General features: G+C 40.4%; 1 protein-coding gene across 1 annotated transcript in view; it reads left to right on the forward strand.

Moving 5' to 3' along the window:
- MAPK1 (mitogen-activated protein kinase 1) overlaps window positions 1–19,117 on the forward strand; it is a 79,795-nt gene that overhangs the window by 33,855 nt on the left and 26,823 nt on the right. The window contains exons 2-3 of the mRNA XM_059677183.1: window positions 7,503–7,685; window positions 10,137–10,326. Of these exons, the coding sequence (XP_059533166.1) occupies window positions 7,503–7,685; window positions 10,137–10,326 (373 nt within the window). The remainder of the gene's footprint in view (window positions 1–7,502; window positions 7,686–10,136; window positions 10,327–19,117) is intronic.

The raw sequence follows: 19,117 nt of genomic DNA on the forward strand, positions 1-19,117 counted from the left end.
TCTATCCCCAGTGCAGGAGGCAGCTGGATCGAAGATTCCCTCATCATTGATTCTCTCATCACTGATGTTTCTATCTCCCTCTTCCTCTCTGAAATCAATAAAAATACATAAAAAATACATATATATAAATAAATTGGGTATTCTTAGTCCCCAGCTTTAAGTGGAAGTGCATGTAAGATAAATCTTAAATCCTTAGCACAACTGCCACGTTACTGCCTATTTCTTTGCCCTTATCCTGAGCCATTCCCTCTCTGCTTGGTACACTTCAGCCACATGGCCTTCTTTTGGATCCACAAAGACTCAGGCCTAACCCCTCCCTGCTTGATAGAATACTTAACCTTCTCTGCCATCCCTCAACCTGGCTAATTCCTGCTCATTCTTCAGGTCTCTGTTTTAAATGCCATTTCCTTAGAGAGGAAGAGCCTTCCTTAAGCCCCTAATTAAAATAAGCTCTCTAGTTATCCATGATGACATTAATTATATAATTTATATATTGTTTGTTGGCTTCCATTCTAATTTATATATTTATAATATAAATGTTTTTTATCCCTTGCCATATTATATAAAGTTCATGACAAGAGGAAGCTTTCCATTTTACACTGCTGTATTCATAGCACTCAGTACAATGTAGATGATTGATAAATATAATTGACTTTAATATTTAAAATTTTTTAAGTTATTCAGTATGCTTCCTTCAAGGTCCCAGACTGACATTTCTTCCTCTTGAATACAAACTTCTTTACTAGTTTTCTGTCTGATATTTCCACTGAGCCTGTAAACTGCCTAATGAGAGTTCTTAATCTTTATTCTGCCATGGATCCTTTTGACCAGCGGTCGCCAACTGGTGGTCCGTGAGGCCTGAAAGGTTGGTGACCGCTGCTTTAGGCAGTCATTGAAACCTGTGGCTCTTCAGATTGTTTTTAAATGAATAAGATAAATTATTTATGACTACCAAGGAAATCAGTTTTCTTCAAATACTCCCTTTTAAATATTGATAAAATACATCTTTAATGTATGTGCTTCTTTATTAATGCCTTAAATAGCAAGCTCAAGCAGCAGATCTAAGAACTGTTGTAATTTCAGAGTAGTAAGGAGTATAAATATTTTGAGAATTACAACTATAGTCTTCTCACTAGCCTTAACTATTTCTAGTTTTAGCCTCCTTCAGTCTATAGAAATACCTGTGTTCTGATAGTGTCATTCTCATGGTCCAAGGATTCTTTCTATTATCAGAATAAAGTATAGATTTCTTGCCCTGGCTGGTTTGACTCAGTGGATAGAGCATTGGCCTACAGACTGAAGGGTCCTAGGTTCGATTCTGGTCAAGGGCATATGCCCGGGTTGTGGGGGGCATGCAGGAGGCAGCCAATCAATGTATCGCTCTCATCATTGATGTTTCTCTCCCTCCTTCCTTCTCTCCCCTCTTCCTCTCTGAAATCAATAAAAATAATTTTTTTTTAATAAAAGTATAGATTTCTCGGCTTTCTCAGTCTGGCATCCCCTTTTTTGCTTTTCCCCTGGGCGGATTCTAAACTCCAGCCATATTGAATGACCTAGCACTTGTACTCTACCTTCCATGCTTTAGCACCTGCAGCTCTCCTTTCTACAGGTCTTTCTCATTGACGGCCTATATTTAAACCTTACCTGCTTTTGAAGTGACCATTAAAATACCACCCTCTGAAAGATGTCCACAGATGTTAACATAGAGCAGTGCTTATGTTCAATAAATTGCAGCTATTTTAAAATAAGAATTGCTAACAAAACTTCTTTTCATTATTACCACCATTTAGTTCCAAATAATAATTATAAACATTTTGAGTGATGTACATACAGGAAACAAGGCAAAGCAATGTATCAGTAATATACAGTGAATACATAAATAAATACTATTTAGGATTGTTTGATCTCAGTTTGAATGCTTATTCAATTTACATCTGCACAATGAGAAAGTTATTTAATAAACCTGGATATTTCTGATCCTAACTTAGTCATCACAAAAAACACCAATAATCCTTATAGATATGATAGATTTAGAGTGCTGTCAATCGTTTATTACAAAACAAAACCCTCAAGCTCCTAAGAATTCTAAGTTTTTTAAGTATTTTAATGTACTTTGCTGCTGAGTACTCATCTGCCTCATATATAATATATACCAAAAACAGAAGTCTTGACATGAGGGAAACAAAACTTAAAGTATGACATCAACTATGTTAACTGTTGTTGCTTTTTACAAGGTAGTAAATAAGATCTTGAAAGGTGGAGATGTGATCAAGAGTAGAGAGTATTAAAAGTTTGCAATATAAGCTAGTCTGGATCAAGACTACAATGGAGCCCTACATACCATATAAATCAAACTAAGAAACGTTGAATATATTCTCCCTCCTTACCATGACCAATAAACCTTAAAGACCTGGAAGGTCAAGTTTTAATTGATATTTGGGGGCCTATTTAGAGTTTGGTGCCAACGGTTCAAACCAAGCAGATCTCCAGCATAGCCCTCTTCTATTCTCAGCCCCAGCAGTCTCCATCGTGAGCTTGAGCTTGTGTGCGTGGGCACATGACATGATATTCCAGGTGTAGTGCACACCCTGCAAATACTGCCCCTTGGTTACCCCTTGTGCACACACTGGAGGATCATTCTGCTCAACAGAGCCATTGTGCAGGAGATACACACAGCCTTGGAAGCCAATTTGGGAGACAGGTGGATTCTTGAGCTCCTGATGGGCATGTTCCCTGGATCCCATAAGCTACCTCATGAGGAGGGGCATGGCTGGGTGAGGGCCAGTCATTCCCATGTATGTTCTGCTCATTTTCCTCTCCATGTGGTGGCCCTTGTCTTTCTTTATATTTATAACCTTGCTCCTCTTTTGAAAGCCTGCTCGCCTTTCATCTTGTAATCCTCTCCTTAAAACCCTTATTTGGACTTAATCTACCCAGCTTTTCCGGTGTTTCAGATGTGTTTTACTATGATAAAGGCAGTATGTATGTATGTTGTCTGTTCCTGCCTCCTTCCCTCATTAAATTGCAAGCTTCTTAAGAGTTGGGATCATTATTTGTTTTTGCCACCAGTCCTAACATGAAGTCTCACAAATAGGAAGTGCTTAACAAGTGAGGTTTGAATCTACCACAACTCTGGCATCACTCTCGTGTTGTGGTAACCCTATCAAAACAGGAAATGAAGTTAGTTTAGGATGATTTGTTTATAATTGACTCATTCTGGTTCCCCTTTCTTCCCTAAGTGATCACAAAACATGTTAAATAATCTCCAGAATTTTGTGGGCTTCTACTTTCACATTTACTGGTCAAATACATTTCTGGAATCTGTCTGTTCCCACCCACACAGGCCTGGGAATAAACCACACATCCAAAGAACCCTGGTTCCTTTTATGAGTGCTCCCTGATGAAGTAATTGATATAGAATACTGTATATACTGCACATAAAGTGTACAGTTTGATAAGTTTGACATTCCCATGAAATTATCAACACGATAAAAATAATAAACATACTCATCACCTCCAAAAGTTACCTAGTTTCAATTTATGTGTTCCTCCCACCAGCCCCAGGCAACTCTGTTGATCTATTTTCTATCCCCATAGATTAGTTTGTATTTTATATGAATGCAAGAAATTTTCTTTTGGTCTGGCTTCCCTCAGTATAATTATTTTAAGATTCATCTATATTGTTTATACTAATACAAGGGTAATTACTAATTAGAGTGGTTCGACTGGCCGTCTTCCGGACATCCGACATCCTTCCAGACAAAGCCATGGTGGTGGAGGCCGAGGCAGAGGCAGTTAGGGGCGATCAGGCCTGCAGGGGAGAGCAGTTAGGGTCGAGATCAGGCCGGCAGGGGAGGGCAGTTGGGAGCATTAGGCGGGCAGGCAGGTGAGTGGTTAGGAGCCAGTGGTCCTGGATTGCGAGAGGGACCAGCAGTCGGACATACCCCGAGGGGTCCCGGATTGGAGATGGTGTAGGCCGGACACCCCCACCCCCACTGCATGGGGCCTCTAGTATTAGTATATTCACCTTGACCCCTTCGCATTCACCTTAGAAGGATGAGTTAGGAAACTCTTTATTCTCCTAATCTTGAGCAATTTAACCTTGAATTTTTATTTTTGAAAATAGCAAATTTATCAGCTAAAAGAGAAATATGAGTATCTAAAATTAATCTACCCAAAGACTGTGTAGTCACAGATTGGATTAAGATCCCAATTAAATTGTTTACAGAACTCATATTTAACCCATTGTACGCTATAAGCATCTGTAGACGCAAACTGTGGACCCTCCCACACGTGCATCTATTAAACTGTTTTCCCTAAGTGGCCCTGACCAACTTTAAAATCATTTTTTGTGAGAATTTTCAGCTGAAAATATTCAAGAACACCCGAATTGTGAGTAATATTTTTATAATATTCATTCCAAGTTGATTTTTTAAATTAAATTCAAAATATTGTGGCGTGTGGGGATGGTTTCCGTTTTGGACTCGTGGCAGTTAACTGGTTAAAGCAAAAGCTGTAGCATATATAGCAATAGTTGGGAGAAGGAGCAAGGATTAAGTTCTTAGAGGGGAAAAAAAGAAAATGGGGTTGATAATACCAACGTTATTTTAAAACTAACGCTATTGCCTTCATCAGTTTGGCTCAATGGATAGGGCGTCACCCCAAGGACTAAAGGGTCTCAGATTTTATTCCAGTCAAGGGCACATACCTCGGTTGTAGGCTCAGTCCCTGGCCCCAGTCAGGGTGCATTCTGGAAGCAACTAATTAATGTGTCTCTCTCACATCAGTCTCTCTCTCTCTCTCTCTCTCCCCCCCCCCCCCCACTCTCTCCAAAAATCAATGGAAAATGTCCTTGGGTGAGGATTAATAACAAAAAATTACCACATATTAAGAGACACCAAATAATCCATGGTAAAAGGTATACTGATAAAATATATTTGTCAAGTATCAGAACAATAAATATATAAAACAAAACAGAAATCCAAGGAGAAATGAGCAAATACAGAGTATTGTGGAAGAGTGTAAACTGTTTGTGATTGGTTCTACAACAGATTGTGTAATCCAAAAAGACAGCAGAATGGAGTAGAGCAGACAAGAACAGACCCAATTCCATAGATAGGGTCACACCTTCTTTTCAAGAGGGAACTAAATGAGAATGATCTCATACTTCTCGCTTAAAACAGAAAGTGTTGATGTAATTGGAGGGGCACACTAACCATAAACCCCTCCCCCCAACAGTCTTGTTCTTGAAAGCAAGTTTATGGCCATGGTCATCTTTGACTACCATGTTTCAGGAAAAGTAGAATTTTACATGTTGAGTTTAAACCGATAATTTGCAACTATTTTAATCTGTATTCCCTTTTGTTGAACTTAAGCTCTATGATTTGAATTTCCCTTGCCTAGCTGGTTTGGCTCAGTGGATAGAGTGTCAGACTGTGGACTGAAGGGTTCCAGTCAAGGGCACTTGCCTGGGTCACAGGCTTGGTCTCCGGTGGGGGATGTGCAGGAGGCAGCTGATCAGTGATGAATCATTGATGTTTCTATCTTTCTCTCTCTCCCTTTCTCTCTGAAATCAATAAATATATATTTTTTAAAAATATTTATTCCCTTGCCCTAGCCAGTTTGGCTCAGTGGATAGAGCATCAGCCTGCAGACTGAAGGTCCTGGATTCAATTCTGGTCAATGTCATGTACCTTGGCTGCAAGCTCTTCCCCGGCCAGGGCCCTGGTCGGGGCTCATACAGGAGGCAATCAGTTGATGTGTTTCTCTTACATCGATATATATCTCTCTGCCTTCCCCTCTTTCTTAAGGATTAGAAAATAAAATAAAAAATAGTAAAATAAAATTTATTCCCAATATTGATTAAGGTTGCTTAATATATCCTTTTGCCTGCCTACCTTCAAATCAGTGGTTTGGGTCTTCATTCAGCAAACCAAGGCAAAATAAGATTTAAGCAATGATTCTTGTATTTAAGGAAATAGATTTCAAAGTATTGGGGGCACCTGTGCGCACTATATTAATGGTATTGTGGGAGAATTAAAGCTGGATAAGATAAGGTCCCCCTATAGCAGTGATGGTGAACCTTTTGAGCTCGGCGTGTCAGCATTTTGAAAAACCCTAACTTAACTCTGGTGCCGTGTCACATATAGAAATTTTTTGATAATTGCAACCATAGTAAAACAAAGACGTATATTTTTGATATTTATTTTATATATTTAAATGCCATTTAACAAAGAAAAATCAACCAAAAAAATGAGTTCATGTGTCACCTCTGACAGGCATGTCATAGGTTCACCATCACTGCCCTATTGCATAGTTTTGTGATAGAGTCAGACAAATGCATCAAATAATTCTCTGAATAAGTAGACTGATAAATATCATTATAAAAGCACAGACTTGAAATAAACTTATTTTACTGTTTTATATTTCTAGCACTTACCCTGAGTAAACAAGAAGTAATGTCTTATTGCCTGTCAGTGTTATTTCATTGCTTCATTTGATGGGCCAGATGTTGATATTTATTAATATGAAACGTTCTTCCAAAAAAGAATACTGATTGTAAAGATTCAAATTTACCATAAAATTAAAGATATAGTTGTAATTGCTTCTGCTTGGATTTCTATTAGGTCAGACCTTAATGACAACTTGGAAAGAATTGGGCCTTTTTGAACTGGGCTATGAAAGTATTTTTTGAAAAATACTTCATAGGTTTTGTTATAAGACTACCCAAATGTCTTGGTTAAATTTCTTCCAGGGGGAGAGAAAGTCATGTCATTTTGATAAACATTCAAGGTGTGTCTCCTTGGGTCCATTTTGTTATGGATGAAGATGTAGTTGATGGTCATGTGAATGTTTTGGCTGACTCAGAGGAATTTGAAACAACAGTAGGAAATTGTTTTGGAGGCAGAAATGATTACTCTCACCAGAATGCAATTGCTGTTAAAATCAGTGAGAAAGCCCTGGCTGGTATTTCAGTGGTTAGAGCATTTGGCCTGCGCATTGAAGGGTCACAGGTTTGATTCCTCTTCAAGGGCACATACCTGCGCATTGAAGGGTTGCAGGTGTGATCGGCAGCCACAATCAATCTCTTTTCTCCTCTTCCTCCTCCTCCACCTCTTCTTCCTCCTCATCCCTGCTTCCCTCCCTCCCTCCCTCCCTCCCAGGATCTAAAAATCAATGGAAAAATATCTTCGGGTGAGGATTAACAAAACAAAAAAACAGTGGGAAATGGTTTGTGTGTGTGTCATAAACCCATGTTGCCAGGTTTATAAAAATGGGCATCCACAATTACCAGGGCCAGGCCCTCTGCTCCCTTTTTCCAGCTGCATCTCCCATAGTTTGGGGCCTTTTTGTGGATAAATACATGCTGCCTTCACATGTATTAAACAAATATTTAACCAGAGTGTTAAACATTTAATACTTTACCAGTTTGCATTCTTTCTACCAGGATATTCTGAATTGTTTTAATGCTATCTCTTACCCCTTCCTTTTCCTTTTTTTAGCTCTGCTTATGATAATGTCAACAAAGTTCGAGTAGCTATCAAGAAAATCAGTCCTTTTGAGCACCAGACCTACTGCCAGAGAACCCTGAGGGAGATAAAAATCCTACTGCGCTTCAGACACGAGAACATCATTGGAATCAATGATATTATTCGAGCGCCAACCATCGAGCAAATGAAAGATGTGTATCCTTTGCAGACATCGGGCTCTAGTACTTGGTACCTTGTTGAGTAAATGTAATTTGAAATGTCCTGGACTTACCAGATTAAAGAAAAAGTATATAGAGCACATTTAAAGGGGAATTGTAATATGTTTGCCATTTACTTTAACACTTGCATTATATAAAATTTTTCTCTGATGCTTTTTATCAGTTCTATTTTTAGTGTCTTTGGACAAATTCAGTTTTCTCTTGTCAATTTCAGTAAAGATTTCCTTTACGTGTAGTTATGGAAAATCTTGGATAATACCATTTCTACTCAGGCTTTCTTCATTCAAGATATAGTTGTTATGATGATGAAACAGAAAAGAATAAGTTGTAGACAAAGAGAGAGAGGGTACTCTGGATATCACCTGGTCAAATCCAGACAGTCCTAATCTTAGACAAAGTCATTTTACCTTTAGGTCTCCGTTTTCTCATCTTTAAAATTAAGGTACTAGCCCAGGGGTGGGCAAACTTTTTGACTCGAGGGCCACAATGGGTTCTTAAACTGGACCGGAGGGCCGGAACAAAAGCATGGATGGAGTGTTTGTGTGAACTAATATAAATTAATATAAATATTAGTAAATATAAATTATATTAAACTAATATAAAGTAAACATCATTACATAAAAGGGTACGATCTTTTTTTTTGTTGTTTTATTCATTTCAAATGGGCTGGATCCATTCCGCGGGCCGTAGTTTGCCCACGGCTGTACTAGCCCCTCATGATCTTTAAGGTGATTCTCCTCTGAAATTATGTAATTAACTAGGACCAACATTTAGAAATCTGGACTAAGGAGGTCCAGAGGATGCTACCTGGGCAAAGACTATATTTGGAAGATAAAGGCATTAAATATACTGAAGAGGATCTGCCAGAAAAGTTACAGTTTCAGCTAGTGCAGGATTCCTACCAGCTTGCCTAATTTGCATTCTGCGCCTCCAGGGAGAGGTAGCTCACTATCTCTAGGCAGCCCTTTCCATTTTTAAATAGCTTTGTTACTAAGTTGTAACATATTTTAAGTGAAATACCTTCTGCTCCTACCAACTGTTGTCTTGTTTTACCTTTTGCCATAAAAATCAAATCTCTTACTGATAACAAGTTTGCAAGTAAGGTTTCATTTGAATCCCATGTCATGTCTCATCTAGCATGAATCTGTAGGAGACATACATTAATATGAACACAGAAATGAATAAAGGAAAGGCAAAATAGCCCTAGCCGGTTTGGCTTAGTGGATAGACCACCATCAGCCTGCGGACCAAGGGGTCCCGGGTTTGATTCGGTCAAGGGCACATACTTCCAACATAGGCCCTGGTCAAGGGCTCATGCAGAAAGCAACTAGTCGATGTGTTTCTCTCACATCAGCGTTTCTCTGTCTTTCCCTTTCTCTTTGACTCTCCCTAAAAATCAATGGAAAAATAGCCTTGTGTGAGGATTAATAAAAAATAAAAGAAATGCAAAATAATTACTAATGAAATGCTATTATGGTGAAGTTAAAAGCTAAAGGCTTGCCTTGGTCAGTGTTTCTCACTGGTTAGGGTGTCAGCCTGTGCAATGAAGGATCTCGGGTTCGGTCCCCTGCCCTAGTTGGGGCATGTGCAAGAAGTAACCAATGGATGTATCTCTCACATCAATGTTTCTCTTCTTTTCTCTCTTTCTCTCCCTCCCCATCCTCCTCTCCTTTCTACTCTAAAAAGCAATGGGAAAAATATCCTCAGGTGAGGATTAACAAACAACAACAACAAAAAGCTAAAGGCTTATAACTTAATTTCTGTAAATAATTTAGCCATAACTAAAGTTATAGATGCTTAGATACATGAAAAGAAAGCAAGAGAAACAAAACTAGCACAAGCACCGTTCTCATAGTCTTATTTAGGATCTTAACATTAATTAAAAAGTCAAGTAGATAGATTGAGGGTTGAATTTAATAGCAGTGTGTTTTAGGCCTGTATTTCCAAAAGTTTTATGGTTGATTTTTGAGGAGAAGGGAACAAGAAGGGAGACAGAAGAACAGTGACATTACAAGTTGTTGCTGGGCCAAAGAAAGGAGTGTATGATGCTTGCTGGTCACCACCTTCACCCAGCTCTTTCCAACAAGCGTTGGAGGGGCTTTTTGATGTTGGACAACTCGGAGACCAAGAAGGTTAGGATTTCAAGATTGGTGAATATTTCCATAACAGCCTGTTTCAGGTCTTAATGTAGGCAAATAATAGGTCATTATCAAGCAAATATAATGCCGTTTGTCTTACGAGATCTAAAAAAGAGTTAACTACTTCAGATTCCTTACATAAAGGAATACTAAGTTTTCATCAGTTTCTCATTTCCCTTATGGTCCTCATGATGTAATAATGAACTGCTTGAGGAAAGGGTTCATTTGTTTTCAGTGCTTTGCTAAGTGTGACCAGCTGTTTGGTGTGTTACCTTAACCTGTCCAAACAGATATATAGTACAGGACCTCATGGAAACAGATCTCTACAAGCTCTTGAAGACACAACACCTCAGCAACGACCATATCTGCTATTTTCTTTACCAGATCCTCAGAGGGTTAAAATATATCCATTCAGCTAATGTACTGCACCGTGACCTCAAACCTTCCAACCTGCTGCTCAACACCACCTGTGATCTCAAGGTCAGGCAGGTTCTTTACTTTTAGGATGATACATATTGAAAAAACTTTTATTGGGCATGTTTTTATTTATTCTTATTCATATTTAAAATTATACCAGAAATATGTGAAAATATTTTTATGGCAAAAAAGAAAAAATTCAAGAGTGCTAGTTCTCTTTTCCATCCCATTGTTCCTTCCTCTCCAGAGGTAACCATATAACAGATTAGTGTATTTTCTTACAGTGTTTTTTCTATGCTCTTACATAATGTGTACTTTTAAAAATATATACGTTTCTTGGTTTTTAGAGAGAGAGGAAGGGAGATAGAGAGATAGAAACATCAATGAGACAAAAACATAATTAGCTGCCTCCTGCACGCTCCCTACTGAGGATCCAGCCCGCAACCTGGGCATGTGCCCTGACGGAATCAAACTATGACCCCTTTGTTTCTAGGTTGACGTTGAACCACTGAGCCACAAGGGCTGGGCCATAATGTGTACTTTTATGCTTATACTAGAGGCCTGGTGCACGAAATTCGTGCATTCGGCGGGGGGGGTCTCTCAGCCCAGCCTGCACAGTCCAGGAGCCCTCAGGGGATGTCTGACTGCCATGGAAGCAGAAGAGGCTACCGCCACTGTGCTCGCCAGCTGTGAGCCCGGCTTCTGGTTGAGCGGTGCTCCCCCTGTGGGAGTGCACTGACAACTAGGGGGCAGCTCCTGTGTTGAGCATCTGCCCCCTAGTGGTCAGTGTGTGTCATAGCAACCAGTTGTTCCCGGTTCCACCATTTGGTCAATTTGCATATTAGACTTTTATTATATAGGAAGGATATAAAAGTAGGATCATGTGCATTATGTGTAAGTTAACATAATCATCTGTTTCATTGGTGACTGTTTTCTTAAATAAATTTTATAAGAAGAATAGTCAGGAAACCTCAATGACTTTAATACCCAAATAAGGCATTTTCAGTAAGCAGGAAAACTCTAGATCCTTTACAGTCCTGAGAATTCCCTTGAATATGAGCAGCATATCCTATATAATAAAAGGCTAATATGCAAATTGACCGAACAGCAGAACGACCAGTTGCTATGACGTGCACTGACTACCAGGGGGCAGACGCTCAACACGGGCTGCCCCCTGGTGGTCATGCGTTCCCACAGGGAGAGTGCTGCTTAGCCAGAAGCTGGGCTCACGGCTGGTGAGCGCAGCGGCGGTGCGGGGAGCCTCTCCTGCCTCCACAGCAATGCTAAGGAGTAGTGAGCTGAGTGGTAAAGAGCAGTGACTAGTTGGATAGACATCCTCCCAAGGGCTCCTGGACTGCGAGAGGGATCCTGGACTGTGAGAGGGCACAGGCAGGGCTGAGGGAACCCTCCCACCCCAGTGCACGAATTTCGTGCACCAGGCCTCTAGTCTATATATATATACTTCTATTTTAATAGGTAGCAAAGCTAAATAAGTAGGGAAATCTACAGATGTTTTAGGTAAGAAAAAGGAATGTGGATTCAGTCTGACAAAAATTAATGTGCATTCAAGAAAACCTAGAGCCTGGTTGGCGTGGCTCAGTGGTTGAGTGTCAACCTATGAACCAGGAGGTCATAGTTTGATTCCTGGTCAGGACAGATGCCAAGATTGCGGACTCAATCCTGTGCAGGAGGCAGCCTTCGGTGGTTCTCTGTCATTGTTGATGTTTCTGTTTCTCCCTCTCCCTTCCTCTCTGAAATCAATAAAAATATATTTTAAAAAGAAGAAGAAGACCTAGATATCCTCAGGTAGACTCCTGGGCTCTGGACTCTGTGCTGGCAGCAGCAGGGGTAGATGTGGTACTGGGCATGGACAAGTGTGTGAGCAGGCAACAGAGCTGCTTTCAGCAAGGTGGAGTTGGGTGTGCCATAGGCCCTTCTTCCCTGACCTGCTGGTGGCCCACCAGGTGGCACTGCTGCACCTGAGCTACAGTGGATGCATCACAGGCTGTACTGCCCTTGCACAAAGCGCCAGTGCTGGCCATCACTGGTCTGCATGCCACGCCCATTGCCCTGTAGCCTTCATGGACTGGATATGCACCTTCCAGGACAGGTAAACAAGCTGTACTACCTGCTGGTCGATTCAGTCAAGTACCTCTGCCTTAAGGCCATCACGCTGTTCACACCCAATGCCTTGGGCCTCTCAGACCCAGTGCACATGGAAAATCTTCAGGAGAAGGCTCAGGTGGCCCTTACCGAGTACATCAGGCCCAGTACCTGTCCCAGCCACAGTACTATCGGCGCCTGTTGCTCTGACTTCCCACCTTGCACTGTCACCGTCTCCCTCAACTTCCTCTGTCCTTCATACATCTGGTGGGTAAAACTCTGATCTGAAACACGCTGCTGTTCGGAAGAATGTACCTTCAGTTGACCCTATAGCTCCAGCCAGTGACTGGACAGGACACTGGGGCACCATGGCCTGGTCTGCAGGATTCAAGGAAACACAGCTGCTTGGACCTCAAGGAGATTCCCCAGACTAAGGACCCCAGCTTCTCTTCTCAGACTCCTTTTTTTTTAAAATGATCATAAAACCAATGACTGATCATTCAGGCTCCTGCCTTGTCTTCTTCAGAACCCTAGCCAAGATGGGAGAGACTGAAGTTCTAATCCTAGGACAGTCTTACACAATCCTGGGACAGTCTTGACCCTCAGCACTCCAGGAACTCCTAGGAAGGTAGGGTTTGCTTCCCTGGTATGATGGACAGAAGCCTCGCATCTGGACTGGAGGGGCAAGCCACAGCCAGGAAAGATCGATACAGCTCCTCTGGACATGGGATCCATGTTGTACACTACATGATGAATGAATTAAGGCTACTAATAAAGGTGTTTCCTACCTGCAAAAAAAATTAAAAGACGATAAATGGAAAGATATACCATATTCATAGATTGGAAGACTTAATACTTTTAAGGTATTAATATTCCCCAAAGTGATCTATAGATTTAATGCAGTGCCTATCAAAGCCCCAGTTGGCTTTTTTGCAGAAATGAACAGGTTGTTCCTGAAATGCATGTGGAAATTCAAGAGACCCAGAATAACGAAAACAACCTTACAAAAGAATAAAGTTGAAAGACACTTCCTAATTTCAAGCTTTACTAAAAATATAGAGTAATAATTAAAAAAAGTGTGGTGTTGGCATAAGAGTAGTCATATTCATCAGTGGAATAGAATTGAGAGTCGATAAATAAACCTATAGGTTTATGATAAACTGATTTTCGATAAGGATGCTAAGATCATTCATTGGGGAAAGAATACTCTATTCAACAAACGGTCCTGGAGCAATTAGATAGCCATACGCAAAAGAATTAGATTGGGCCACGCCTCACATCATGTGCAAAAATTAATTCAAAATGGATGAAAGACCTAAATTTAAGAGCTACAACTAGAATCCATTTAGAAAACATAGAAGTAAATCTTTGCAATTTTGCATTAGGCAGAGCCTCTTAGACATTGGCACCAAAAGCACAAGCAACAAAAGGAAAACAATGGGTTTCATCAAGATTAGGAATTTGTGCCCTGGCTGGTGTGTCTCAGTTGACTAAGTGTTGTCCCATGCACAGTAAGGGTGCCGGTTCCATTCCCAGTTAGGGCACATGCCCCTGTTGTGGGTTCAGTCCCCAGTTGGGATGCGTATAGGAGGCAACCAATTGATGTTTCTCTCTCTTTCCTTCTCTTTCTAAAATTAATAAAACCATAAAATAAAAAAGATTAGGAACGTGTGCTACAAAGTAAACCATCAAAAAAGTGAAAAGACAACACACAAAATGAGAAAAAATGTTTGTAAATCATGTATTTCAACAAGATATACCTGGACTACATGCTAAACTCTTACAATTCAAAAATTAAAAGATAACCAAAAAAAAAAAAACACCCAAAAGATAAATAACCAAGTTTAAAAACGGGCAAAGGATCTGAATAGACATTTCTCTAAAGAAAATACACAAATATCCAATAAATACATTAGTCAGTAGGGAAATGCAAATCAAAACCACAATAAGATATCACTTCATACAAAGTAGGATAGCTGTAATTAAAGTCAGTTAAGCCCTAGCCAGTTTGGCTCAGTGGATAGAGCGGCGGACTGAAGGGTCCCAGGGTCGATTCCGGTCAAGGGCCTGTACCTCGGTTTCGGGCACATCTCCAGTAAGGGGTGTGCAGAAGGCAGCTGATCGATGTTTCTCTCATAGATGTTTCTAACTCTCCTTTCCTTTCCTCTCTCTTAAAAAAAAATCAATAAAGTATATTTTTAAAATAAATAAATAAAAAATAAGTCAGGTAAGTGTGAGGATTTCACTCCTGTGTATATGCCTAAGTGAAATGAAACATGACCACACAAAAAGTATATGAAGATTCATAGCAAAATAGCCTAAATATAGAAACAGTTCAAATGTCCAAATGATGGATAAAATAAAATGAGGTAGATTCATACATGGAATACAAGGGAGTGAAGCACAGATACATGCTACAACATGGATGAACATTATTTTGTAAGTGCAAGCCAATCATAAAAGGCCACATATTGTATAGTTCCATTTATATGAAATGTCTAGAACAGAAAAATCTAGACAGATTAGTGGTTGCCGAGGACCAGTGGGATAGGGAAGAGACTGCTAATGGGTTCAAGCTTTCTTTTTGCAGTTATAAAAATGTTCTAAAATTGGCATAGCTGGATGTTGCTCAGCAGTTGAGAGTCTCGACCCAGGAACCAGGAAGTCACCTATGTGATTCCTGGTCAGGGAATATACCCAGGTTGCAGGTTCGATCCCCAGTAGGGGGCGTGCAGGAGGCAGCTGATTAAGGATTCTCTCTCATCATTGATGTTTCTATCCTTCTCCCTTTCTTTCTGAAATTAATAAATATATATACATTTTTTAAAAAGAATGCCAGTCAATAAATGCAGAAGGAATAATAAAGTTAGAAAAATTACGTTTTGCAACCTCTAATGTTGATTTGTGCACTATAATCCATGGATCCATTGTTAACCCTCCTCAGACTAATCCCCTGGGCTACCACTACCTACCCACATGGATTCCCTCTTCATCTCACACCTAGACCATGTCTCAGTCTGGAGCCCACTCTTTTTTTTTTAAATATATTTTATTGATTTTTTTACAGAAAGGAAGGGAGAGGGATAGAGAGTTAGAAACATTCATCAGCTGCCTCCTGCACACTCCCCACTGGGTATGTGCCCGCAACCAAGGTACATGCCCTTGACCGGAATCGAACCTGGGACCCTTGAGTCCACAGGCCAACGCTCTATCCACTGAGCCAAGCCGGTTAGGGCTGGAGCCCACTCTTAACTCCACTTGGATGCTACCTATCCCCCTGGGCTGCTGTAGTTCTCCCCACCCCACAGAGAACATTAGGTCACCTGATCCCACCTAATAGCTTTTGGACTGGAGTTCCTGGAAGGAAAGGACAAGGAGGAGCACTTGTACCCTTGTTTGAACTTTAAGAAACATGTATTGCAGCATAGTGATATGTTCAGTTGTCTTTCCTAGTGAAGGAATGCTGCTCATTCCAATTTTTAATTTTTCTTCCTTAATATTGCCACTTTGAACACTGTAATTTTATTAACAAGATTATTTAATATTTTAGCCTGGTAACCTTTACACTGATTTTTAAGAGCTTGTTAATTCATTATTGTGAAAATACAGTAAATCCTCGCTTAATGTCATTGATGGTTTCTTCAAATTTATGCAAAATGACATGTAATGAAACCGGTTTTACCATAGTCTAATTGATATAAGCAAAAGTTAAATTTCTTATCAACATTATAACAAAATGATGTTATTCAAGGACCTGCTGATCTAGAATGTCTGCCAATTCACCCCAGTTGTTATGCTTCTTAAAACATTTAAAGTAAGGCATTTGTTCATCAAATGTTGAGAGCTCACTATGTATAGGACACTTGGGAATAAAAAGTAAGTCAAGCCCTAACCAGTGTGGCTCAGTGGATAGAGCGTCAGCCTGTGGACTGAAAGGTCCCAGGTTCGATTCTGGTCAAGGACATGTACCTTGGTTGCGGGCACATCCCCAGTAAGGGATGTGCAGGAGGCAGTTGATCGATGTTTCTCTCTCATTGATGTTTCTAAGTCTCTATTCTTCTCCCTTCCTCTCTGTAAAAAATCAATAAAATATAAAATAAAATAAAAAGTAAGTCAAGTATTGCCTTTTTCTAGCAACTTACATTCTTTTTTTAAAAAAAAAAATATTTTATTGATTTTTTTTTACAGAGAGGAAGGGAGAGGGATAGAGAGTTAGAAACATCGATGAGAGAGAAACATTGATCAGCTGCTTCCTGCACACCTCCTACTGGGGATGTGCCCGCAACCAAGGTACATGCCCTTGACCAGAATCGAACCTGGGACCCTTCAGTCCACAGGCCGACGCTCTATCCACTGAACCAAACCGGTTAGGGCGCAACTTACATTCCTGCTTGGGAGACAAGGATATGCACAACTATCATGGATTATGGTTGTGTACTTACATGTAATAAACTTCTAACAAGATAATAGAAGAGTTCAGCAAAGTGAGCAGTTCTTGGAAGTGGTGCTGACTCCTAGGAAACTTCTCAGAAGAGTAACTTTCAAGCTGGGTATTTAAGTTGGAATGGCATAAGTAGGGCACACAGTTGAAAGGGCATTGCATGGTCAGTATGGTCTGGAGTAAATAGGAGCAGGTCTGAGACAAAGATGGTAATGGGAGAGACGAGATAAGGACAGTGAATGGCCTTGAAAGTCATGCTTAAAGAATATGGGCTTCATTCAGTATGTAAAGGTTAAAAGGTTTTTGAGCCAGAGAGGCGACTTACATTTTAGAAATGACACTTAGGTAAGATTTAGAGAATGAATTAGATCGCAGGCAGGGAGACTAGCTTTTGCTAAATCCAGAGGAGTGTGGTGACACTTATAACCCCATTGGTCTGTGAATTTCTTTCTGGTTTTAAAAAAATCTATCTGGGATTTGTTTTGTGATTCAACAGACCCACGGAAAGCTGTGTATCAAGTCTAGGTCCATCCAGTCTGTGTGATGCTAGTGTAGTATTTGTGGTCATGATCTCAGACTTATGCTAGTTTTTTGCTGTTGACAAGATGCAGTATTTCTTCTCTGCACAATTCAGAATGTGGCTTCAGGTATCCTTACACTACAGAAAGCAGGCTGAGTTAGAAGATAGAGTGTTAGGTCTAAAAAAGAGAGAACCGATGAGTCACAGATGTATTCAACCGAAGGACTTGTATACATGTATATAAGCCAAACCAATGGACATGGACAACAGGGGGATGGGAGCATGAGTGTGCGGGGCGGGGGGGGGGAGGTTGGGGTTAATGGGGGGGGGATGAGGACACATTTGTAATACCTTAACTAATAATAAAAAAACAAACAAAAAAACTTCGAGCCACACACAATTGAAATGGGTCGGTGGTAGTCCAGCATGGTAGGTGAGGTTCTGAATAGCATAGAGGATTCTCCTTCATATGTAAGAAGACATCCATCATTCATTGCTACTCTAAGTTGGAAATCGTGCCAAATGGGATCATGTTGCTAGTGAACCTTGTGGGTACAAATACTAAGGTGGCTTCCTGCAGTTTGTTTCACAGGTATTGGTAGAAAAGGCTCTACAATTAGGGTGCAGGTACATGAAAGTCTCAAGTCAAGCCAAAGTTAAAACTTACGATCCCCCTAATACACTTATGGCCATTTATCAACTAGATCCTCTAACAGGCCCATGGGTGTCAGGGGTGTATTGGCATTGGCAAGCAACTCAATTTTGAAAGGTGAGAACGGTGAGTACAGTGACTGAAGTTAGCTATCAGAGCTGTGGAGCAGGACCCAGGACTTCATCACCATGCAACTCTGTGAGAGCACACATAGAAAGTGGCCTTGCCCTAACCGGTTTGGCTCAGTGGATACAGCGTCGGCCTGCAGACTCAAGGGTCCCAGGTTCGATTCCGGTCGAGGGCATGTACCTTGGTTGCGGGCACATGCCCAGTAGGGGGTGTGCTGGAGGCAGCTGATCCATGTTTCTCTCTCATTGGTGTTTCTAACTCTCTATCCCTCTCCCTTCCTCTCTGTAAAAAAATCAATAAAATATATTTTTAAACAAAAGAAAGAAAGTGGCCTTGGGAAGAGTAACTGGAGAAGCAGATGTGCTATTTGCTCTTTTTGAAGATACAGTGACAATATGTCAAAAGATGGAAATTATGAAACACAGATAGGTAGCTCTCCTTGAATGCTACAGTTGAAGCAAGTAGCAGGGCCTGTGGGATCAGGGGTGCTACAAGACAATGCTATTGTCCAAGGCTATGGGAAGACATTTGTGAGGTGGATGGGAGCTTTCTGAATTATTGAAGCACTCTACATGTAATATCTAAACAGAGATTAATGTTCATTTAAATCCTATGTATATATCTTAGGCATGCCCCTTCCTCCTCTTTTTTTTTTTTTTTTTTTTGTCTCTTCCCCTTGTCTCCATTTTATTGCCTGAGTGCAGGCCCTTATCACTTCTTAGCTGAATTAAAGCATCAACCCTCCAAATTAGTTTCTGTCTTCCAGGCTGCCTTCTATACTTTGACCTGTCGTTGTTAACACGCTTCTCTCTTTCTTGGGTTATTTATTATGCAGTTGTATTGGACTAAGTATATTACAGTTATATTTTATGTACATTGGCGTCTGGAATATGAAATAGCCAGGTGATGGAGGACCAGCAGTACTTTTTGTGAGTCAGGAGAAATGAGAAGCTGGATATTAAGGGGAAAATGATTTGACTTCAGTATATGAAGCCTCTTTAAAGCTTTG

The sequence above is a fragment of the Myotis daubentonii genome, chromosome 19 (assembly GCF_963259705.1).
Source record: "Myotis daubentonii chromosome 19, mMyoDau2.1, whole genome shotgun sequence".
Classification (NCBI taxonomy): domain Eukaryota; kingdom Metazoa; phylum Chordata; class Mammalia; order Chiroptera; family Vespertilionidae; genus Myotis; species Myotis daubentonii.